This window comes from Dipodomys merriami, unplaced genomic scaffold, assembly GCF_024711535.1.
Source record: "Dipodomys merriami isolate MVZ:Mamm:240054 unplaced genomic scaffold, mDipMer1.0.p SCAF_13, whole genome shotgun sequence".
Lineage (NCBI taxonomy): Eukaryota > Metazoa > Chordata > Mammalia > Rodentia > Heteromyidae > Dipodomys > Dipodomys merriami.
In genome coordinates this window covers 17323717-17349075 of record NW_027202604.1, presented here as the reverse complement: position 1 = coordinate 17349075, position 25359 = coordinate 17323717, and the positions used below count along the sequence as shown (strand labels likewise).

At 43.7% G+C, this 25359-nt stretch overlaps 2 protein-coding genes across 6 annotated transcripts in view; one reads left to right on the top strand and one right to left on the bottom strand.

Moving 5' to 3' along the window:
* The window catches only part of Acox2 (acyl-CoA oxidase 2), a 29934-nt gene extending 8864 nt beyond the window's left edge, over positions 1–21070 (top strand). The window contains exons 10-15 of the mRNA XM_070018832.1: positions 623–813; positions 2297–2470; positions 4419–4524; positions 9210–9427; positions 16183–16315; positions 20670–21070. Coding sequence (XP_069874933.1) covers positions 623–813; positions 2297–2470; positions 4419–4524; positions 9210–9427; positions 16183–16315; positions 20670–20732 — 885 coding nt within the window. The 3' untranslated portion in view covers positions 20733–21070. The remainder of the gene's footprint in view (positions 1–622; positions 814–2296; positions 2471–4418; positions 4525–9209; positions 9428–16182; positions 16316–20669) is intronic.
* A 2478-nt stretch (positions 21071–23548) lies between these two features.
* Positions 23549–25359, bottom strand: part of Kctd6 (potassium channel tetramerization domain containing 6) — a 57561-nt gene continuing 55750 nt past the window's right edge. For all 5 annotated transcript variants that reach the window (XM_070018803.1, XM_070018807.1, XM_070018805.1 and 2 more), the window contains exon 3: positions 23549–25171. In XM_070018803.1, the coding sequence (XP_069874904.1) occupies positions 24485–25171 (687 nt within the window). In that variant the 3' untranslated portion in view covers positions 23549–24484. The remainder of the gene's footprint in view (positions 25172–25359) is intronic.

The window sequence follows — 25359 nt, the reverse complement described above, 5'->3', positions numbered from 1 at the left end:
AGATAAGAGTTTTAAGGACTTTCCTGTCTGGGCTGGCTTAGAACTGTGATCCTCAGATCTCAGCCTCCTAAGGTATGAGTCACCAGCAGTGGGTGACAATGCCACTTTTTTATAACGAAGTCTTGCCCATGGTAAACACCCTGCTCCTGCATTCCTGAGGGGAGTGTCCTCGCCTACTCACCTCCCAAAGGCCCTGCCTCTCAGTGTGTTAGAATGGGAATTAATTGTATTTACGAAGGCTTTATCCTGGGGACCTCATCACCCCCAGTATCTGGAAGGCTGGATATCCACATATGAATTCTTAGTAGGTACAGGGCATTCTTCTGCTATCTAGGCAGTGGGGTATTGGGAACACCCATCCTTACAAGCCAGCTTTCCAAACCCTCTGCTTGCTAGAATCCTGGTGGATGTGGGCGCAATCCAGACTACACCCCCTTCTGACTTCTTATTGTCCCCACAGCTACACTACCTAATTGTGGAATGTTGGGTAAGATACCAGCCCATCCATCAAGTTGGGGGCTAAGGAAATACTGCTTATGTCAGAGTTGTGCTCACAAGCAGAAGGTACAGTAGTTAATGTGGGGTCCCCTTCCATCCCTGACTTCTCTTCCCATTCCTACAGCTCCATGCACTGAGCACCGCGGGGAAGGCCACGATCTCGGACTTCTGTACTCAGGGGGCTGAGCAGTGCCGCAGGGCCTGTGGTGGACACGGCTACTCAAAGATGAGCGGGCTGCCCACACTGGTCACCGAAGTGACAGCCTCCTGTACCTATGAGGGTGAAAATACAGTGCTCTACCTGCAGGTGGCCAGGTAAGATCCTGATTGTGCTAAGCTTCTGCCCAAACTCAGAGAGACCCGGCAGCTTCTGCTCACATGAAGTCTTCTGGCCCAGGCCCACGGAAGGAGCCTGCCTGGGAGGTGTCCTTTGGGGATAGCCCAAATCCCACAGTAGGGTCCCAATATGGAAGACTAGCACAGAGTCCACACAAAAGAGGCTCCAGCCTGAGAGGCCACGGCACCCTCCAAACAGGCAGTCCCTTGTCAGTCATCTTTGTAGCTGACAGAGCCTCATATATTCACGTATTGCTGGATGACAAAAACTTCTGGGGCTGGAAAGGTGGCTCAGTGGTAGAGCACTTGCCTTGCATGCCTGAGGCCCTGGGTTCGATTCCTCAGCACCACATAAGCAAAAAGAAAAAAGCTGGAAATGGCACTGTGGCTCAAGTCATAGAGTGCTTGCCTTGAGCTGAAGAGCTGAGGGACAGCGCCCAGGCCCAGAGTTCAGGCCCCACGACTGGACCCAAAAATAAAATAAAATAAACTTCTGTAGACAGGAGATCTGAGGGCTCCAGTTCAAAGCCACCTTTGGCCAAAAAGTCCTTGAGACTCTTATCTTCAGTTAACCAGCAAGAAGCTAGAAGTGGAGCTATAGCTCAAGTGGTAGAATATTAGACTTGAACAAAAAAAGGGAAAAAAAAAAAAAAAGCTAATGGACAGTGCCCAGGCCCTGAGTTCAAGCTCCACTACTGACACACATGCACACATACATCATAAACAGAAAGTTAAATATAAACATTATAAAAGTAATACATGTAGTAGGCACCCTGTGCCTACTTCTATACTATTAGTCCTGTACAGTGCCCAGTACAGAAGCAAGCACTTCAAAGCTATGATCTCATTCAGCTTCCCACCCTGTCCCCAGCAGGCAGTTCCTCCAGCCCTGCCCAGAGCTGGAGAGTGGGAGGCTTAGGAGGTGGAGCCAGCTCTAGAGCAGCTGCAGCAGTGTGTGTGTGGGGGGGGGGGGGGGGGGAAGAGTCTGAGCACAGGACCCATAACCTCTGGGTCTTCACAGAGGCAACTCAGCATTCACCTGCCCTCTTCCCTCTTGTGCGGGCAATTTTGCATTTCTCCTCTTTCTTTCAGCAGAGAAAATGTCATTTCCTTAGTCACTGTACAAGTGCTCATAAATCAGAAGATTCTGACACAAAGCCACTGTTTGCACAGACCTCAGAAAGGTTTACATTCTGGATCGAGGGGTGTCTCACCAAGCCCTGTCTCATGCTGCTGAGCAAACTGCAGCCTGGAGCGCGGGGGGGGGGGGGTCTCAGTGAGGACCCCGCCCAGGATGGCCCAAGGGGGCTGTGGTGGAGAGTGGCCATCTATCCAGGGAGGCTGGCCCCGGGGCCTGCAGCCTCTTGCCTCTCCCAGGGCATGCTGGGAGGGTGGCCGAGATGCCCACACAGAGCCCCACTGTCTCACCCGTCTCCACCTTCACTCCTCTTACCCCCTCCAGGTTTCTGGCAAAGAACTACCTGCAGGCTCAGCTGTCCCCCACAAAGCGCAAGCCCCTCCCTCAGTCTGTCGCCTATCTTGCCATGCCTGACCGGAGCAGGTGCCCTGCACAGATGGCAGCTGACTTCCTCCTCCCAGAGCTCTACGTCACAGCCTGGGCACACGTTGCAACCAGGTGAGCCAGTGCAGAGAAGTCAGCATCCCACCAAGGCCTTGTTCCAGTGGCCATTCATGGATACGGCTTCTGTGGGTCCCAGCCCTCTCAATAGCTAGAGCCCTGGGGTGGGGGAAGAGGAGGGGAGGGGACGTCCCACCATAAGCCATCACCCACCACCGTGTCCTCTTCCTGCTCACAGTGGTAGAAGAGCATCACTTCCCTGGGCAGTGAGAATTTGTTGTCTTTAGTTCCTACAGCAATTTGCAATACAATGAATGCACTTATTTATATGTATATATATATATATATATATATTCCAAATGTATTAATATGCAAACCAATGCTAATAAGTAAAGCAATACTTCTAAGTTTGAAATACCTCATAATAAAAATCCCTTTCAAAAATGTGACAATGTTTCCAGATAGGATTGGTTTATTTCCAGGCTCCAGAAGACACAAGATAAAAACAAACACTTGTCCATTCTGTCATTCGACAAATACTGTCATGTGCCTAATCACTGACAGTAGTGATCACAGCTGCTAGGGGCACACAGAGACTTTAGGAGAGACTTAACTTCCAAACAAAACCTTCTGGAGCAGGTGACTCACACCTGTAATCTAGCTACTCAGGACGCTGAGATTGATGTTTGAAGCCAGCCTAATCAGAAAAGTTAATGAGACTTTTATCTCCAATTAATTGGCAAAAGGCCAGAACTAGAGATGTGGCTCAAGTGGTAGAACATCAACTTTGAGCAAAAAAGTCAAGTGTGAGAGCAAGGCCTTTTGTTCAAGCCTGAATACTATCATGCATACATTCATGATACTATGCATACATGCATAAATAAATAAGTGGAAACTTTTAAACCTTGCCTTGCACTGAAATACCAAAAATAAATAACAAAAATCATTTTCAAAATATGATAAAAGGTCTTACATCTCAACCTATGTTATTTTATAATCCCAAGCTGAGAAATAGATGGATTCGCACATACTAAAGCAAATATGTAAATCAAGATCACAAGAGACTTGGAATATTCCTTTGTACTCTACAAATCGTTTTTTGTTTTTTTGTTTTTTGGGTCCAGTCGTGGGGCCTGAACTCTGGGTCTGGGCGCTGTCCCTCAGCTCTTCAGCTCAAGGCTAGCGCTCTACCACTTGAGCCACAGCACCACTTCCAGCTTTTTTGTTTTTGCTTATATGGTGCTGAGGAATCGAACCCAGGGCCTCAGGCATGCAAGGCAAGCGCTCTATCACTGAGCCACCTTCCCAGCCCCAAATAGTTTTTTTTGTTTGTTTGTTTGTGGGTCTAGTCGTGGGGCCTGAACTCTGGGCCTGGGCGCTGTCCCTCAGCTCTTCAGCTCAAGGCTAGCACTCTACCACTTGAGCCACAGCGCCACTTCTGGCTTTTTATTTTCTGCTTATGTGGTGCTGAGTTATCGAACCCAGGGCCTCATGCATGCAAGACAAGTGCTCTACCACTGAGCCACCTTCCCAGCCCTCTACAAATAGTTTTAAGCAATAGCCAAGCACTGGTCTAAGAAGGAGAGGTGTACAAGATCCAGTCTGTAAGTAACTCCAGGCCTCACAGGGCTACACTGTACCCAGGAGGCAAATGAAAACACTAGAACATGATGTGACATCTGCTTATCTGCTAGAGACTTTACTTTGTCAGGGACAAAGTAAAATATTTCTTAATAGTTTGCTCTCCATACAAATTCCAAGGGTCAGAGATGACCATGCAGGAATAAAGGAGAGATTAGAGATGTCATTAAAAATGGAAAATGACTACCTGGGTGTTCTAGGGAATTGGGAACGTCTGCCCCATCTATGAAGTATTTGCTTTATGATATATAAACAGAAATCACTTTCACTTTTTTTTAGTCCTCTCCCTCCCCACTTCCTACCACCCATCCATTATCTTTCCCACTCAGTCAGAAATCTGAGCCCTCTTCTCTTTGGTTTCAAGACTCATAAAGGACGCAGCCCAGCACGTGCAGACCCTCATCCAATCCGGGGCTGACCAGCAGGAGGCTTGGAACCAGACCACTATCATCCAAGTCCAGGCCGCTAAGGTGAGCCAGCAAAACCTGAGGCTGCCATTGCTCCCCAGCCCTGCCCACCACGGCTGCCCTCATTTCACACCCAAGGCTGCAGTCCAGGGTATTTTAATTAAAGGACTTTTCTCCAAAGCAATCTCACTGCAGCTCTTAGGGGGAAAGGTAATGAGGCAGTGTTATTGGATTTGCTTCAGGTTGTTCAAATATTTCTTCCCAGATAGAAAAGCAGGTCAAGGTTCCTCTTAGCCCCACAGGCAGTCCTTAGATGTCTGATTCAATTTCCACTATGTTTTGTGTTCGTGCATAATTCACAGTCAGTCAACAAATATTTGAACACGCTTCTGTCCTGGCACTAGCTAGGAGCTTGACAGCGAAGGCACTGCTCATACCCAGCTACAATCAGGGATGCAGGGGCTGGGGGGAAAAGAGGGCACATGCAGGTTGCCATGGGGCCTAAGGGCAGTTGTAACACCACTCACCCTGAGGGTCAGAAGGGCCTCCCAGCAGAAAGGGCTCAGGCTAACCCGTTAAGGATTAGCTGAAATTGAGCCAGCTCACTCCAGGCCCATGTAACTCTACATGTCACATGTCAGACTCCCCTCTATATGGAATAAAGAGATGTGTGGCGGCAGAGAAAGGTGGTTTACTATCTGTCTTGGGCAGCCACAGAAAGAGGCGAAAGTATGCACTTCAACCATCTCAGGGTACAGACCTGAGCTTTAGGTTTAAATAAACAAAGAGCCGAGAGGGAAGGAGGAAAGAGGTATGTGTATTCAGGCCACAGGGGTGGGCTGGCTGACCTTTCTCCAGCTTTTAGTTCATTCATGAGCCTAAACAAGGAGTCAATGCTTTTCAGCCAAAGCAGTTTGAGTACCTGTAACAAAAGATTTCCAAGGAAAAGGGAGCCACAAGTACAAAAAAAGAGGCAGGATTGAAATAGGGGAAATAGAGGGGAGGAGAGGCCACTGCCTGGGTCCTTTCACACTGCTAAGAGCTGCATTCACTGCAACAGGAAGCTTTTGTCGAGTTTGTAGCAAGGGAGTGAAGTGATTCTAAAAGCATCATGCCAACCACCAAGGGAGACCAATTAGAAGGATAAAGCAGCGGCCTGAGCCAGCCCTGGAGATGAGCAAAGCATGGGGAGAAGTGGGGAAATGCAGAGATTATATGGGGTTAACTGAAAGGTCAGACTTTAGACAGTCATGGCGGGGTTAGAAAGTAAGATGGCTCCCCAAGTTTAGGCAGCTGAGATGCCAGCCCTAAAAACAATTGGAAAACTTAACACAATCCCTCCAGTCCTCAGCCTTAGGAAGAGGAGAGCCCTAAAGGGCTGCAGGGAGTTTAGGAAAAGTGGGTTTGAGCGCCCCCTGGTGGTAGCCCAGCGCTTCCACCACACCCATTAAGACTAGCAAAGGACTCCTGGCACCCTTCTAGCCTAGGGAACTCAATTCTGCCCTGCCCTGGCTGAGTTCAAAGCCTTACCAACCCAAAGGGCTAGCCAGGCTGTGCACGCTCATCGGATGGTCAGAAAAGGAACCTCTGTCACCAATCATTCACTCATCTTATTTTCCAAACCTGTTTCTTGCCTTTAACTGGCCTGGACTCCGCTTGCCTGGGTTCCTTCATTTATAAACCGTGAGCCTAGCAAGGAAGACAGGCGGCTACTCATTTCTGAGAGGGAGGGAAGCCCCTGAGGTAGGAAGTGACTAAATCAGGGCACCGTCCTTTCTCTCAGACTACAAAGGTCAACTGTGTCCTCAGGGTGCCTCGTAAGAGCTGAAGGTGAGCCTCAAGCTCTGTGAGCACCCGGGGCTTGGGCCAGCCTGGGGGAGAAGAGTAAGTCTCCTGGCTTCCTAGGAAAGTGGCACCTGAGCTGTCTCCAAGATCACAGTGGGTGTGCTTCGTGGAGTCAGTCTCTACAGAAATCTCAGTGCCCTGAGTCCCACCTAGAAGGGAGCTAAGGACAGACAGAATGACTGCAACATGGGGAAGGAAGTCACATGGGGAGGGGGGGGAATGCCGGGACAGGACTCATGGGTTAAGTTTTGGTCCCAGCTTTGTGTAAGGGCCAAGTGATCTCAAGTACTCTGCCCTCTGGGCTTGACTCTCCCAGCTTTATAAAATATGGAAATAGAAGAGCCCTGGAGCCTCTCACTGGCTTGAGTCTCCTCATCTCAAACTCTGCAGGAGAGATATCAGTCCTGGACAACTGGAGCTAAGGTTGATACTCCTATAACCCAGACACGTACCTGGGAGCTTTAGCAGCAGAGGTAGCCATCAAGCAAACAACCTGGGTTTTGGATGTACTAATCCTGTCACCGTGAACAAGAAAGTTAGTCTCTCAGAGCCTCCTTGGTCTCTTTTGTCTACAAAATGATGCCAATAACAATACCTACTTTATCGGATTATTATGAAGTTTAAGTGAACATATGTAAAACTAGCCATAAGGACGTACCTTTTCCCCAAGTCATGCAGGCCACCTTCACCTCTCTTCATCCTGCTTTCTGAGGCCAAGGCCCGGCTTCCTGGCAGCTCCCCGGCAGTTCCCCATCACTCCAGCCCTCAACCAGAGCCTTGATAAAATGCTGAGGAGGCCCATGGGTGAAAAGGGAAGGCAGGACCCCAGGGCCAGAAGTGTTGAGTCTCCAGTTTTGCCGACGCAGACCCAATGGGAGCGCCAAAAGCTGTTTGTGCCAGCAGGGGCTTGAACTGCCCAGCTGCCGGTAATCTATTCCCAAAGACTGTAAACCCAGTGAGCCTGCAAGGCGCCAGGGCTAGCTGCAAACAGAGCTGTTAGCACCTGTGGGAGCCCTCCCTGAGAGGCAGCCTCTTTCTAAATGAGAAAGCAGCGCTCACGGCCCTGCTAAAGACCACGGTGACTCCTCGGCTGTGACCATGTCACAGCTCGGCAATGACCAGACCCCCAAAGATGGGTCCACCCAAACTTCACAATCCACATTATCGCCATGTTAGTTCCCAATGCTTCCGCCTCAGGAAAGTTTCCTGAGCTCCCTGAAAAGTGCAGTGTTTGCACAGAGTTCCCCCTGGTGAGCCACCAAGACATTCTAAGCCTTGCTGCTCAAAGTCAGTGCCAGAAACCTGGACATGTTGGAAATATAGTCTCCAACCACCCTATCTCTCACTCCATACTTCAAGATACCCAGCTAATCTAAATTAGGAGCATCTAAATCTGAGAAGCTCTGCTTTCTATTCTCTCCCTCCATCTCACCCTCTGAGGAACTCATATATCCTACCTGATGAGATAATTGTGTGTACCTGTCTTGGGTGGAGGAGAAATAGTTGAAATATTTACCAACCAATAAGGCAGGAGAAGCAGGTTCTCCAAGGCCTCCTGCTGGGTCAGGCCTTCCTCCCTTAGTTGTTGGGCTGTGGGGACAGAAGGTTCCCCAGAAAGGATCCTGTCCAGCAGAGGGCCCTCTTGCTGGGTTGGTGGCATTGCTCACCAACCAGAACCAATTACTTGAACTGACAGAGCCTGTGGGCTAGGCACTGCTTCCCTCCCGAAGTTTATACTCCAGTGAGAATAAGTTTCAGACACTTCTCATTAAAACCCTTTAGCTCTGTGTGTGTGTGTGTGTGTGTGTGTGTGTGTGTGTGTGTTCTCGATCTCGGGGACCCTTTAGTTTTTTGGGTGTGTCAGGGCCTGGAGCTTTCACTTGTCTTTTTCACTCAAGATTGGCACTCTAAGACTTGAGCCACACTTCCACTTCCAGGCTTTTGGTGGTTAACTGGAAAGAAAAATCTCATGGACTTTTCTGCCTGGGCTGGCTTTGAACCCAAATCCTCAGATCTCAGGTTACAGGTGAACCACAGGCATCCAGTTTAAACTGTATCTTTCTCACCCCATAGTACTGCATTGACATGTGATAAATAAATGCTATTTTCTTGAAAATAAAAGTGAGGCTGCCAAGCCAGACTCGATGCTCCCATATGTTTTCTCTCCTCTTCCAACCACTTGAAACTTCCCTGAGCAAAGTGAGGAAAACAAGGGGACAGTTTCAAAGCCAACCATCTCCCCGAGACACACACATGCATACACACATATATAACACTAGAAATAATCACACTTGAGTGAGCAAGAAGAAAAGATGGCTGCTTCTCAGCATACTGAGAAACACATGAGTCCAAGTTTACTTGAGATGCTAGGAATCAGCAATCACAAGCTTCCAGTCCTGGAACCCTAGCTACTCAGGAGACTGAAATCTGAGGATCAAAGTTCAAAGCCAGTTGAGGCAGGAAAATCTGTGAGACTTTGTTGTTGTTGGCCATGGAGCTTGGACTCAGGGTCTGCGCGCTGTCCCACAGCTCTTTTGCTCAAGGCTAGTGCTCTACCACTTTGAGCCACAGCTTCACTTCTAGTTTTCTGGTGGTTAATTGGAGATAAGAGTCTCACAGACTTTCCTGCCCTGGCTGGCTTTGAACCGCAATTCTCAGATCTAAGTAGCTAGTATGACAGATGTGAACCACCAGCACTCGGTTTGTATACAATTTTTTTAAAATCTCCAATCAACCAGCAAAAAGCCAGAAGTAGAGTTGTGGCTCAAATGGTAGAACACCAGCCTTAAATTTAAAAAACTAAGGGACAGCACCCCGGCTCTAAGTGTAAGCTCTCATACCAGCACCAAAAATAAAAACAAAAGAAAGAAACCAAAGACTGGTGTATCTTTGTGTCTTTACAGGCACACTGCTACTACATCATTGTGAAGGCTTTTAAGGAAGCTGTGGAGAAACTAGACCGTGAACCAGCCATTCAGAAGGTGCTCAAGCGCCTCTGTGACCTCTGTGCCTTACATGGCATCTTGACCAACTCAGGTGACTTTCTCCATGACGGCTACCTGTCAGGAGCCCAAGCAGACATGGTGAGAGCAGCTTACTTGGACCTCCTCCGCCTGATCCGGTGAGTAGCTACACCTTTGGAGAGTCATCCTAGATCCTTCTCAAGGTCACTCCAAGACCTGGCTAGCTGGGGGTCTGGCCTTCAGCTGCAGCCCTGAAGGAATTTACTCAATAGCACTGTTAAGTCAACAGAAAGCATGAGGGTTTAGAGGGGGAAAACAGGGAGACAAACTAGAAATAAAAATGCTTAAGGATGAATTAGTTTCCTCAACTGAACTTTCACTTGTACTTTCAATTTCAATTATTCTTTCAAGGAACTAGAAACAGTATCCAAGGAGTATGAATCAAATGAAGAATGCCATGGGTGGAAGCATGTTAATAATAGTCTTTGCCATAGCTAACACATAAGGGTACATGTGTGCCAGGCACTGAGTGTGCCAAAAGGTTTTATAGCTATCATCTCATTTAATCCTGCAGCCCTCTGAATTGATACAATCTCTACTCTACTGGTGAGGAAATTCAGCCTTATGCAAGCTAACCTGTATAGTTTTGCACAACTAGGCAGAGAACTGTGTGACCCCTGAGCATCTGTATGCTACGCTTGAAGAATGGTTGACCTCACACACACACACACACACACACACACACACACACACACACATCCATAATTTACATATTGGTTTGTAAAGAATTTTTTTTGTCATTTGTGGGGCTTGAACTCTGGGCCTGGATGCTGTCCCTCAGCTATTCAGCTCAAGAATAGCACTCTACCGCTTGAGCCACTCACTGTACCACTTCCCATTTTCAGGTGGTTTATTGGAGATCAAAGTCTCATGGACTTTTCTGCCTGGACTGGCTTTGAACTGTGATCCTCAGATCTCAGCCTCTTGAGTAACTAGGATTACAGGCGTGAGTCACAGACACATGGCTGTAATAATTTTTAAATACTTTTTATTGTTATTTATTTATTTTTGTTGGTCGTGGGCCTTGAACTCTGGGCCTTAGCGCTGTCCCTCAGCTCTTCAGCTCAAGGCTAGCTAGCGCCTTACACTTGAGCCACAGCACCACTTCCGGTTTTCTGGTGGTTTATTGGAGATAAGAGTTTCACGGAGTTTCCTGCCCAGGCTGGCTTTGAACCTGAATCCTCAGATCTCAGCCTCCTGAGTAGCTAGGATTACAGGCATGAGCCACCGGTGCCCGGCTTAAATACTTTTTAAATGCAGTATTAATGAAGTACAATTCTGGGTCATAGACTACTAATGGAATGCTTTTTGTCTGTCTTGGAGGTTTTTGTTCGTTTTTGTTGTTGTCAGACTTTTTGAGACAGGATTCTGCTATGTAGCCCAGACTGGCCTGAAACTCACAATCCTCTAATTTGGGTACTGAGTTTACAGTCATGTACCACCAAGCCCAGCTTCATCATTTATTTATTTATTTATTTATTTATTTATTTATTTATTTATTTATTTATTTATTTATTGTTGCTCATGGGGCTTGAACTCTGGGCCTGAGAGCTGTCCCTTAGCTCTTCAGCTCAAGGCAAGCACTCTACCACTTGAGCCACAGAGCCACTTCCAGTTTTCTGATGGTTTATTGGAGATAAGATTCTTACAGACTTTTCTGTCCAGGCTGGCTTAGAACCATGATCCTCAGATCTCAGCCTCCTGAGTAGCTAGGATTATAGGTGTGAGCCACTGGTGCCTGGCCTCATCTATTATTTTATACCTAATCTAAATGTTCCTTCAAAAACATACCAAAGCCAACACCCAACCTGACTAGGGTCCCATCATCAACAAAGTTTAAAATGGGCTAACTTGAGACATCACTGGGCAAAAAATATGATGGCTACTATACAGGGGTGGGGCTACCTTTTCCCCTTGACCCTCTAATAATTCTCATTATCAGAAAGATGAAGAGAATAAAAAGGATAAGAAGAGCCAGATGTGGTGACAAAGGGTAGCAGCCAAAGGCCCTGAAGTCCCAGCCACTCAGGATTAAGGCTCAAGACAAAGTTAGAGGAAGGCTCTATCTGAACTTGCTCCAGTGGTAAAGCATTTTCTTATTAGCAAGTATGAGCCCTACCCCCATTTCATCCCCAATATGCAAAAGAAAAGGAAAAGGTTGAAGTTTGGGGGTTAGAAGTATGGCTCAGTGGTGTTGTGTCTGTCTAGTAAAGGGTAAGCCTTGAGTTCAAACCCTGCTACCAACAAACTCAATTGGAATTTTAATAAAATGATACTTTATGACAGATTTTTAAACACAGGCCAAATTCTTTTTGTTTCTAACAATATATTATCAAATGCCATCTATAACAGATAGGTGGGAGCTACTGAATGCTTGTTCAATTAAACCCTCAAAAATTGTCAGAAGTATCCAGGTGTCTGTGGCTCACACCTATACATTCTAGCTACTCAGGAGGCTGAGATCTGAGGACTGCAGTTTGAAACCAGGCAGGAGAGTCTTTGAGACTCTTATCTCTAATTAACCATCCTAGAGCTGGAAGTTGAGCTGTGGCTCAAGTGGTAGACTGCCAGTCTTGAATGAAAACACTAAGGGACAGTGCTCAGGCCCTGAGTTCCAGCCCCAATACTTGCGCCAAAAAGAAAAAGAAAAAAATTGTCAAAAATATATCTGATACAAGTATATTCCAGATATTCAGCTTTTCCTAATGTAGAAGATCCCAGTGGTATACAACATTAAGAGCATAATTAAGTTCTGTAAGATTGATTCAAGCCTAAGTGTGTCTCACTTTCTGATACGCTTGGCATTTTAAAAGCATATGAGAAAATCACGTGGCTAGAGTTAGCAGCGGTGATAAAATACAAAAGCTCACCTTAACACCTCTTAACCATGGGTTTTTTAAATCTGCATGTGGCATTTCTAAGTGCTTGCCTGGGCTCCAGAGACTTGCAGTTCAAGACAAGACAGACAGCACTGACGCAAGCTGCCAACTTACGCATGCATCAAACCCACAAATTGATTTACTTACATTTATGGTTCCTAAGTAACCAGACAGCGCAGGGTAATTGGCTATGCAACAGATTCCGGCCTTTTAGTGGTTCTGTGTCACAGTCCCCTGCTGCCATTACTCATTATCTCCTTCAGATTTCTGAGATGACAAATGAAGGGCAGCTATTCTAAGTGACACCCCATCTAGCTTCCGGTGATGTGTGAACTGACCCAAAGTTGTTTTGTTTTTTTTTTAAATTGTTTAAGTGGTTGCAGCATCTCCATTAGGGGCCTTCCAGGTAAGGATGGCAGACTACACATGCACATTCACCTTTGTTCCTTTGGCCCCTGGTGTGTGTGTGTATTCCCCCCCCCCCCACTTCTTGGGGCTTGAACTCTGGGTTTGGGTGCTGCTGTCCTTATGCTCTTCAGCCCAAGGCAAGCACTCTACCGCTTGCGCCACAGCACCACTTCTGGTTTTCTAGTGGTTTATTGGAGATAAGAGTCTCATGGACTTTTCTGCCCGAGCTGGCTTTGAACCACAATCCTCAGATCTCAGCCTCCTGAGTAGCTAGGATTACAGGTGTGAGCCACCGGCGCCCGGCTCCTGGTGTATATTTTTATAGGATCACCCCAGCTGCCATATTAAGAATTAAGAATAAAAGCAGGGTGTGGGTATAGGGCTGAGTAGAGCAAGTCCAACGAACAAGTCATGCAAGCATGAGGTCCTGAGTACAAACCCTGGTACCAAAAAAAAAAAAAAAAAAAAAAATCTGGGTATGGTAGTACAATTTTGTAATCCCAGCCACTGTGGAGTTGAAGGCAGGAGGGTCTCAAGTTCAAAGCCAGACAAGCCAAAAAGCAGTGAAACTCTGTCTCAAAAAACTAACAAAAACAAAAGGGCTTAGAGAGTAACTCAAAATGTAGAGTGCTTCTCTACCATGTGTGAGGCCCTGGGTTCAAGCTCCAACTCAAAGATCAATAGTTAATGAATAAAAAGCCACAGGGAGACAGGTTGGGAAGTTAACACAAAATCCAGCTGAGAGACAATCATAGATCAGAGTAGTAGCACTGGAGGTAGTGGGAAGTGGGCAAAATCTGGATATATTGTGCAAGTAGAAGAGGATTTGCTGACAGATTCGATGTGAGGTGAGAGGAACTGCAGGAGAGACTGCAGGACTGCAGGAGGGGGCAGGATGGATAGGAAAAGATCAAGAGTCTGATTTTGGACAGGGTCTGTTTGAAATCCAAGTACAGATGTTGAAAAGCAGGTGAGCAACACAGGAGGGGTACATTTGGAAGCCCCTGGCATATGGTTGATATTTAAAGGCACAGAAGGAATGATATCACACAGAGTGAAGGCTTGAGAATGAATTCAAGTACTAAGTTGTAGGACCTTGCAAAGAATGGCAGTCCCCTGGACAAGAGCTGTTTCAGTGGCATGTAGGAGGAGAAGCCCTAAGCAAACCCAGTTCTCTGGAGAGAAGGGAGAACTGCAAATAGGAAGCATAAACAGGAAAAAACACGTCCAAATTCTGTCCTAGAGGAGGGCCCGCACAGGAGGAGGGTGAGAGACAGGGAAAGATGAAAGGTCATTTTAAGATGGGAGAGATGAACAGTGTATTTGTACACAAATGGAGATGACTCAGCAGAGGGAAATTTTGACACTGTAGAGAAAGGGCAGATTTGTTCAGGAGGTAGAGGAGAAGGTCTGACTGGCCAGCACAGGGAGCTGAGATAGTTAACCTATACTGAGACAAGACTATGTTGTAAGTGCAATCAAGAAATGGTGGGATCTCCTCCCTGCTTCTACTTTATCATGAGGTAGGACCCAAAGTCATTCTGGTAAGAGATAGGGAGGTGGGTTTGTTTAGGCTTGAGGATAAAAGAGGATGTGTGAAATAATCTCTGAGGACAAAATTAGAGTGAATGAACCACAGAAATGCAGTAAGACACTAAGCGGCAGCCGGGCCCACTTGAACCTTTAGAACACATGTTTAGGCTAGTTTTTCCCAGTCACGTAACTACAAAGGCAACGGCAAAGTCAGCAGGAAATTGGATAGACCTTGTTATATTAGTCTGACAAGCTAGAAAAATCACTTAATATAATTTTGAGGGGAATGCATATACTAGACCAGGGAATTTCAGTTTAGCTGAGAAGTGAGAGGAAGGACAAGAGAAATGGTCAGTGAGGGGCTCATGATAATGAGAATTTGTCAAGAAATAATTCATTAGGGACAGTGGCCTAACTGCCTCAAAAGCTTATTGGCAGCCAGGAAAAGCCAAGAAGATTGGGGACAGGGGATGGGGAGGGATGAAGTGCTGAAGAAAGGAAAGCTAAAGCCCATCTTTACCTTTTTCCTTCTTTGCCTGCTGTAGGGCTTGAATGCAGAGCTTGGAACTTGCTTTTTTTTTTTTTTTTTTGCTCACAGCTGGCATTTTATCATTTAAACCACACCTCCATTTCCATATATATAATTGGAGATAAGTCTCTCAAATTTATCTGCCCAGGCTGGCTTTGAACTGTTATCCTTAGATCTCAGCCTCCAAAGTAGCTTAGGATTATAGGCATGTGCCACCTGTGCCTGGAAATCTTTACATTTTGTACTGGAGAGTCAACAAGCAACATGTAAAACTAAAGCAATACAAACAATATATTTAAAGATGCTCAGGTAAAAACCAAAACATCAGCTAAAAAAACTGAAGCTGCCTCTGGGAAAAGGAAATGACCTGAAATACTGGAATATAACGTTTTTAAAATAAAAAGCCTGAAGAAGCATTTTTGTTCTCAGATTTTCTGGGATTTGAACCCTTGAGCCATGCCCCAGTCATTTTACTTTCTTTTTTTTTGGGGGGGGGCTTTTACTTTCTTTTTGGAGGGACAAGAAAAACAATTTTACTTTCACTTTCTTGATAGAGAATGCATGAATGAGTGAACAAAAGCAAAATAATGAGATTTATTAGTGAAAATTTTAGAATCTGTATTTGAGGAAAATATGACATTATAGACCAATTCAAAGGGTATCTGCTGTTGAGTAGGAATTTCTACTTCTTATCCTTGATTCTCTTTTGAGATGTAGAACCTTGAGAATCAAATATTGAAGCTGATGACTCACGCCTGTAATCCTAGCTACTCAGGAGGCTAAGATCTGAGGATTGTGGTTCAAAGCCAGTCTGGGCAGACAAATGCATGAGACTCTTATTTTTACCTAATCAGCAAAAGGCCAAAAGTCAATGTATGGCTCAAATGTAGCATGAGCAGGAAAGCCAAACAAGAGCTTGAGGCCCTAAGTTCAAGCTCTAGTATTCAAACTGGCTTAAATATAAAAATAACCCAGGCCAGGGGTGGATTTTGACTTTGGGTGTGTCAGGTTTTCAGGTTCTCACAATGTTGCCATCAGAACCTTGTTTTTTTTCTGTCTTACCAGAATCTCTGGCCATGTTGGCTTCATTTTTCAGCAGGCTTTCTTCTGGTAGCAGTAGAAAGGTAGTAGATTGCCCTCATTTGCAACAGTTTCAGAGTAGATTTTCAGGGTATCAAGCCTACCAACTCCAAGCCATGTCCTCTTCTGGACCACTAGCCTTCAAGGAGACTTTTACTTTATTTATTAAATAGTTTTGAGTTTGGGGGTCCTTCGAACATGACCCTCTTACCTCAACCTTCCAGGTAGGTGGGATTATAGGAGTGTACTACTGTGTCTATATAACTGATAAAAAATAAACCAACAATAATGTACCAATAATGTACAACAGAATTATTTGAAAAGTGAACAATGATATAATCCCTGATTAGATACTGTTATTCATCCTAGATTAATTAGATTCCTAGGAACAATCTAAAATACTCACATTTGTTTCCTCTCTCAGGAAGGATGCTATCTTGTTAACAGATGCGTTTGACTTCACGGATCGGTGTTTGAATTCAGCACTTGGCTGTTATGATGGAAATGTGTATGAACGTCTATTCCACTGGGCTCAGAAGTCACCAGCCAATACTCAGGTAGTTGGGTGGAACACATTATAAATTATGTAAGAACAGAGAACAAGCAGTAAACACACCTCTGTGTTTTCCCATTTTAATGGATCCCATTAGGTTGAAAAATCACTGGGTATAGCATGTCCTGTTTAAAATATTTTTAGAGAATACGTAAGAGAAAACAGAGGCGTGGCCTAGCAGGAACTGCCATCAGCAAAATGCACTGCTCACACCTAGGAAAGGAAATTACAAGGAAGGCCCAAGCTCTAAATCATGGCTTGATACATCCCAGGGCATATGCATGTAGTGGCAAACTGGCTTTTAGGTAACAAGGAGATAAATTATTGTGGTAGTTTAACCATTTTATTTTACATCTTTGCACTCAATTTTATGTAGACAAGAATGGGTAGTCAGAGGGGATAGGAAGCTAGAGGCAAAACCACCAGCAGCCAGCAGAGCCATAAATAAATAAATGATGCTATAAGGATTATGGTGACAAGATTCCGAGTAATCTTTCTAAAGAGGACACCAAAACTGTTATTAACAAAGAGAAAGAGCTGGGCACCAGTGGCTCATGCCTGTAATCTTAGCTATTCAAGCAGGCTGAGATCTGAGGATCATGGGTCAAAGCCAGCCCGGGCAGGAAAATCTGTAAGACTTGTATCTCCAATTAACCACCAGAAAACCAGAAGTGGCACTGTTGGCTCAAGTGGTAGAGCGCTCACCTTGAGCTGAAGAGTGAGGGACAGTGCTTAGGCCCAGAGTTCAAGCTCCATGACTGACATTAGAGAGAGAGAGAGAGAGAGAGAGAGAGAAAGCAGGATTCATAAAATCCTACCTTTAGGGCTGAGGTCCAGGAATGCCCAGCCTCAAAGGAAAAACATGAGTGTCAATGGATAAAATTTGGGAACCAATACTGCATAATAGATTCAACATAGATGACCAAAACAAAATAGACTTATATTTTATTTTTACTTTTTGCAATACTGAGTATTTTAAGATTTGTAATGCAAATGTTATTCAGATGGTAAAATGAAACTTTCCTACCTCTTGGGTCCAATTTCAGAAAAGGTGTCTTCACAGCTCATTGAATTGGCAACTCACAGGCTTTCATTCACACTCCACACAGTGTTAGACTTGCTTTTCACAATTTGTATTCTCATACCCCAAAGCTCAATTTAACATGATCAGCTGAAAAGTTAGGATGCTACCAGTTACCCACACCTCACTTGTCAGATAGGCCAATCCATTTTGGTCAACTCTACATCCCTTTAATTCAACAAGGAAATATAAGCAACTTCCCTAAGCAGGTATATGCTTACTATTTAGTATAGTTAGCCTAACCTCTAGTGTAGAGCTTTTTTGAATGAGTAGACCTCTCTCCTTTCTAACGTTAAGTCTTGGCACAAAAATACAAGTCTCCCCAGCCCAGCCTGATTGCTGTGGTCTCAAGATAAATGTGCACCCTTTGGTGCTCCAGAGGCCCACCCACCCCACTGCACACTTGCCAGGAAATACTGACACTCAGAGCTCAGACCTGTTTTACTGGCCACACAGGAAACACTCGAGTTCTCTGAATTCATCATGGTTACTAAAGACCACAGGAGCTCTCTTGCTTTTCACCTTATCTTTTTATTTTGGTTCCAGTACCAGGGCTTGAACTCAGTGCTACACACTCACTTGGCTTGTTTGTTTAAGGCTGCTATTTGAACAAACCTTCACTTCCTGGTTTTTGCTGGTGAATTGGAAACGAGAGTCTCACAGCCTTTTCTGCCCTGGCTGGCTTCAATCTAGGATCCTCAGATCTTAAGTCTCTTGAATTGCTAGGATTACAAGCATGAGCCATGGCTGCCTAGCTTTCATCTTTACCTTTCAAGATTTTACTCTGCATACCAAATGACAGCAGTCTTACCTACATAAAGCTTGGATGACCCATACAGGCAACAGATTTAGTAAAAAGTCGACATACTTTGGGGCTGGGAAGGTGGCTCAGTGGTAAAGTGCTTGTCTTGCATGCATGAGGCCCTGGGTTCGATTCCTCAATACCACATAAGCAGAAAAAGCCGGAAGTGGCATTGTGCTCAATTAGTAAAGCACTAGCCTTGAGCTGAAGCTCAGCTGAGGGACAGAGCCCAGGCCCAGAGTTCAGGCCCCACAATCAACCAAAAAAAAAAAAAAAAGTTGGTGCACTTCATTCCAATCATTTTTCTATCTCCTTCTACTTGACTGTGAACGTGGACATTTTTTACCTTCCTAAATTCAGAATCTACCAGAATGGCCAAACCTTCTATAAACATGGCTATATAATCTACATAAACATAAAGAAAGGAACCAGCTGGGTGGGCACTGGTGGCTCACACTTGTAATCCTAGCTATATAGGAGTCTGAGATCTGAGGATTGCAGTTCAAAGCCAGTGTGCGCAGGAAAGTCCCTTAGAATCTCATCTCCAATTAGCTATCACACATATACACAAAAAAGGAAGTAGAGCTGTGGTTCAGGTGGTAAGAGCACTGGCCTTGAGCAAAAGCTCAGAGACAGCACCCAGGTTGTGAGTTCAAGTCCCAGGACTGGAAAAAAAAAAAACAGCTAAATAGCATCCTACCTTACTAAAAAGGAAACCGGTATAGCAATGTGGCTCTTTCAAACACAGGAATTTAGGAATGTGAGATGATAAATGACTGTTTCCAGCTAGTCAAAAAGACACTTAGTTGACTGAAAATAGTCATATGATCTTATAACACATTTCTTACTCCTTAAGAAAACCACCAAAATTTTTGAAGTATCTTTTTAATCTGCTGTATTTTGGAGCTGCAATAAATTAATATTTTTTTCCCATTTACACAGTAGAAAAAGTCACATTACAGTTACAGGTATTTTAAATAAACTTTAAACCACAGCTATGTCTAAATATACTGTGCACACAAAAGTACAAATGGGAATTACACTTCAGTTTTTCAACTGAAAGTAAAGTGCTAGGCTAGGCTGACTGTTTTAGAATCACCAAGGAACCTCCTCTTGTCCAGAGTAGGATTCCTAGACAGAATAAGATGCTAATTCTTGGTTTACTCCAGACATCTCTGCTTTTGGCTTTCTGCCTGATCTTAGGGTGTGGATGGTCCTAATGACTGAACTCAAGGCCTGGGCACTGTCCCTAAGCTGTTCTTGCTCAAAGCTAGCACTTACCACTTGAGCCACAGCTTTGTTAATTGGAAGTAAGAGTTTTATATGGCCTTCCTTGCCCAGGCTGACTTCAAACCTTGATCATTAAATCTCAGCCTCCTGAGAGCTAGACTTACAGGTATGAGCCACCAGCTCCCAGCTAGATATTCTTTCCAGATACCCTCTCCAAAGAAAACCATGATAACCACCCCCCCCCCAAAAAAAAAAAACCATGAACTCTATCTAAGTGATTTCCTTATGGATACAAGAAGTGAAGGCACCACTGGAGATCACTTACAAGAATCCTATTTTCCCTAATCATTCCATTATAAAAACTTCCTTAGTAGTAGTAAGAATTAAATACAGCTATTGGTTCAGTCTGTCATTTAATGAGTATTTACTGATCACTTTAGTGTGCCAGAAACTAGTTAGGTATTGAAGATTCAGTGAAGAATAAATTGTACTTTGTGCCCAAGCTCACAGTAGTGTAGACAGGCAAAAAGTAAATAAATAACAACAACAAAAACAAATACAAGATGAGGCTAGAGCTGTGAAGGAAAGAATCTAGACAATGCATTAGAGATGATGGGAAAAACCTATTCTGATATTGCTTATCTGATTCTATCTGCTGGTTCCTTGCCTTGTAGTTCAGGTTCAATTTCAAAGAGTCTCAAAGATTAATGCCTTTTATTTGTACTAAATTCCAAAAGCAAGGATAAGCTATGTCTGTATATGTGGTTTAAAAAAAAAAGGCCACCTGCATACACAATTTAAAATCTACATGAGAAAGGATGTCCTTTGGAAAAAATGTTTCACCATATGTTCACACCAAAAGAATTTAAAAAATAATTGGAAAATTAAGCATCTTATGTAATGTTACTTTTTTGAAGCCAAACACTTAATTTGAAAGGAAAAGTTAGGTAGGTGCCAGTGACTCATGACTATAATCCTAGCTACTCATAAGGCTTACTTCTGAGGATCAGGGTTCAAAGCTAGGCCATGCAGGAAAGTCCCTAAGATTCCTATCTCCAATTAACCAGCAAAAAACCTTTAATGGAGCTGTGGCTCAGCGGTAGAGTCATCCGTAAGTGAAAAAGCTTAGAGAGACAGTGCCTAAGTCCTAAGTTCAAGCTTCAGTACTGACTGACACAGAAAGAAAGTCAAAGTCATGAATTCTGGAAGAAATACTTTTAATAATACTTTTGTTTCTAAAAACAGAAAAATCCTGCCTATGAGAAATATATCAGACCACTGCTACAAAGTTGGAGAGCCAAGCTCTAAAGCAACCAACAGTGTTGGAGAAGCAGCAGCATGGGGAGCCACAGCACACAAAATGAAATGGGAAACCCACACATACAAAAGGAAATATTAAATTACGTATCTCTAGAGTCATCTTTGAAAATACGGTCTGAAGTATTACCAGTTGAAACAACATCTGGATTTACTTCAAAATAGTCCTTAGAAGGAAAAAGGGAGAGTATTGAATGTGATCAATAAACGGGTACCTGGGTGCTCACCATTTGTTCTGCTTTTGAGTGTGTCTGTAATTTCAATCTATTTAGTTAATCGTTAGAATTTTCTTTAAATATAGCAGAAGGCAATAAACTTATTAGTTACCACTGTGTCTCTTCTTTTTTTTTTTTTTTTTTTTCAGATAAGGGGTAGGTTTATTCAGTAGACCTGCTTGGACCAGGCAAGGGTGGCACTCCACGTGGCTGGGAAAGGCCTGGGAATGAGAGAGAGCTGGGAAGAGAGGAAAGAGAGAGAAAAGAGCAGAGAGAGGGGTAAGAACAGTAGCACTCACGTGGTATTCAGGTAAGGGGTAGACCTGCTGGGACCAGGCAAGGTTGGCACTCCACGTGGCTGGGAAAGAGAAAGCAAGAGAGCAAGAAAAGAGCAGCAAGAGCTAGAAACGAACAGAGAGAGAAAAAAGGGAGAGTCTGGGCCTGGGCTAGCCCTAATGTAGGGTATGGGTGGGGAAAGGTGTGGCCACATCAAATTCAGATGTGACCTCAGCGGATGCAGATGTGACCTCTTCCAGGTGTCCCAGTTGCCTAGGTAACGCAGGTACTGGGTGGAGACTTTGCTGCGAGGAGGGTGGAGTCTGCTCACCATCCAGGAGCGGACCTTACATTCCAGCCTTTTAATAATCATGAAATAGGGCGCGGATTCTCTCTGGCTACTTCCTGCTGACAAGGGGCGTCGACAATAGGGGTAAAAGGCTGGAATTTGGTCTCCTCCCAGAGAAGGCAGTGAACAGCAGCTGTCCCTTGGTTGCATGAGTCCTTAGATGAAATCTGGAGAAGTCTCATGAGCATTGAGGGGCTGGAAAAAAAATACTAGAGAGCAAATAAATGGCAAGAGGAAGGACTTGGGGCTGAAAATGTTGGTAGAAATGTCCCTAGTTACTTCAGAGAGCAAATAAATGGCAAGAGGAAGGACTTGGGGCTGAAAATGTTGGTAGAAATGTCCCTAGTTACTTCTGACATCTGGCGACTAGGTAGAGAATTCAGGTGACAAAGGCAAGAATATAAATTCCTGTTCAGTTAATAGGTAGACAGGTATAGACATTGGATGGGCAGGCTTCTTACTTCTACTGACCTCCCGGCTGTGTCTCTTCTTATCTACCTACTTAACTATATCTTCCTTTTTGTGGTGTTAGGAATCAAACCCACAGCCATGTGAAAGTTAAACACTGAGCTACACACCCAGCCCACCTGGTCTTTAGCATTTATAATAAAAGGATACACATCCTTACATACACTCCTCCAAAGTATAATCTAAATACAACAGGGAGCCCTAAGAATGCAACTAAGAATTAACTTTGTCAACTCTCCTGGAGTAAAAGTGATTAAAATTTCATAAAAACAGACCTAATTATCCCAATTTACACAAATATAATCAAGCTACATTCTTCCTATCATTTTCAATTATCCAACTAGATACAAAATTAAATGACATTTGACAAAATTGCAGAAAAAAAAATCTCAGCTGTCTTACTTTTCCTAATTTGTTCCTTAAACAGTTACCCCAAATAAACTTATTTCCAATAAGCTAGACAAGCAAGAAACCTCATCAGTTTTTAAGTTCCATAAACATAATGTTATACAGTTTCCATGACTGTTCAACCCAAATCATTTTACTTCATATTTACTTGTTAGTTCCACAACTCCTACTAATCAGCTGGAATCTGAAATAGGACCAATTTTCTAAAATGCTAACCTGGGATGGCTACATTGATCTACTAAAACCACAGGAACTTGTCAATAACATGAAAGATGGAGATAGTAAAATAGGAATCATTTCTGTGTGTGGGTAACTTGTCAAATCTCAGAATAAAATGTCACACATACATGGGCAAAATTGAACATAAGTAAATGTTCTCATCTTCCTTTTGGAAAGAGAATCTGGAAATGTTCTGAGAGGAAAAAGAGTCACCTGCTTGCTCCACGGCCCACAGCCTCAGAACTGTGAAAACAGAAATTAAGTTAGAAAACAGAGAATAAGTTACATAACTTCCTTTAACAAGGCATTTTTGCAAACAAGGAAGTCTTACTCATTAAGAATCCCTTCTGTGGGTAACTTCCAAGAAACAGAATCCTGCCTGGTGCTGGTGGCTCATGCCTGCATCCTAGCTACTCAGGAGGCTGAGATCTGAGGGTTAAAGTTCAAATCCAGGCCATGCAGAAAGTCCATGAGACTCTTATCTCCGACTAACCAGCAAAAAGCCAGAAGTGAAGCTGTGGCTGACTAGCCTTAAGCAAAAAAAGCTCAGAACAGCGCTAAGCCCTGAGTTCAAGCCCTAGAACTGGTAGAAAAGGAAAAAAACAAAGACATTGAAAAAAAGAGATATACTGAAATAAGTAAAAGTACACGCATCTCCCTTCATCCACTAAAATTCATCTCTTCTCAGAAATAAACTTAATCTGATAATAATGTACATTTGTGGTCACAAATGTAGAATGGGAATGATGTCCCCATGCTCAGCACAAGGCTGAAATAAGTCATATTCACAACTATGACAACTGAAGAAAAACCTGTAATCTTCAGTATACGTCCTATTTGAAATAATCTTTTCAATGGAATGTCCTCTCAAATATGCACTCTTTAAACTAAGTTCTGTCCATCCCTGTTTTAATTACATAACAGTGTTCTTAGAAACTATACTAAAGTTCCACTGAGCTCTCTCAAATCCAATCCAATATACAACTACAGGCTGTATATACTGAGATATAAATAATGACTACTTTAGATGAGGAATGAGTTTCTCCATATAATAACAACAAATAAAAACCACACTAATTTTCGTAGTTCACTTTTTTATTAGGTTTTTTTTTTTTCCTGGTCAACAGTACACTTGGGAATTATACTGTACCAGGCATAAGAAGATTTCTACCACAGGGACATTTTGTATTCAGAATCCAATATAAATATTTCTAGTCAGACATTTCCATGGCTATATATATTTGGTTGCTTGATTTATATGCATAGAAAGAAACAGTTGTCATAACTGTAAAAAGCAGTACTTAACAAGTACCTTTAAATGATTGGAAGTTTTCCTTTAATATTACAATACTGCTTATTGGCTTGGAAACTAGGTCGCCCTACATGATATTTTGATTTTTTTTTTTCCTCAAAGGCATCATGAGTATTCCACTCATTCTTTCATTCCTGTATTTTTAGCCTTCTAGTTGAGTTAGGGACCATTTTATCAGAAATCATTTTAGCACTGTAATAATAATAACAATAATAATAATAAAAAGCTCTGTTAAGGGTAGATTATATACCATAATGATTTTCAGACTTCTTTTTATAAAAAAGGTATCTGAAGACTCTAAACAGGCACATGCATACTCGGGGTAAAGGGAACAAAACCTGGAGGAGACTGCCAATCCACAAAACCTTCTGGTCCTCAATGCCTTCAAATAAATACAAATATTTTTTAAAAATCAGAAAAAGAAAAAGCAAAAACAGAAAAGCAGTCTCTTCCACTTCCTGGAGAGTCTGTTTCAGGAACTTCTTGGGCCTGAAGATTAGTCCTCTGTCTTCCGGGCCAATCTGCAGAAAGTCCAGTTGTGTTCCACTGTGTTCTCATTGGCCCGCTCACTCATGTGATGTACCCGAGTGTTACGGATTGTGAACCCTTGTTTTGTAATATACTCCATCAGGTGCACCCGGAGAGACACTTCCTGGTGATAATCACAAGGTCCAAACGTAAAGGAAACCTGGCAGTCTCTGGTGTCCATCATGTGCTTATTCCACTTGGTAAAATAATTGGAGATGCCTTCTAGTAAGGAATGGACCTTGGTGGTGATGGTTAACTGAGTTATGATGACAGCCACTGGATTGGAATACTTGGAAAGCTTCCGAGTACTAGAGAGCTCCACAACCTCTTCAAAAGTATCCATGGGATACAAAGGCTTAGGGTCATTGAGACACTGAATCAAGGGCTCAATCTGGTAAAAATCTGCTTCTTTCCGAAGCAGGTCAAATTCCTTAAAATCCAGGGGTAGGGTCAGCTCTGAAGTTCTTAAGAAGTTGAGGACATATCGGAAGAGAGGCCCATCTCGATCGATGAAGTAATTGCCTTGAGGGTCTCGAGCTGTGGGGAAGTCTCCCCCAAACATAGCTCCAAGCATGGAATCCGGGTAACGCGTCAGTGTAGTGAGGGACGTGGTATACAAGTGTCCACCTACATTTAATGTGACTGGGTCAGTCATCTGAAATTTTCAAAAACATCATCAGTCACCTGAGGTTCATAAAATCTGAACTTTGATGAATAAAGAACAATAACAATATCAACCAAGCATAGGAGTCCTTCGGACTCTACCAGAGATGGTAATCCTATAATGCAAAATAACTTTACTCTCAGTAATAAGCCCACTCACATGAGGGGATCTAACATTTG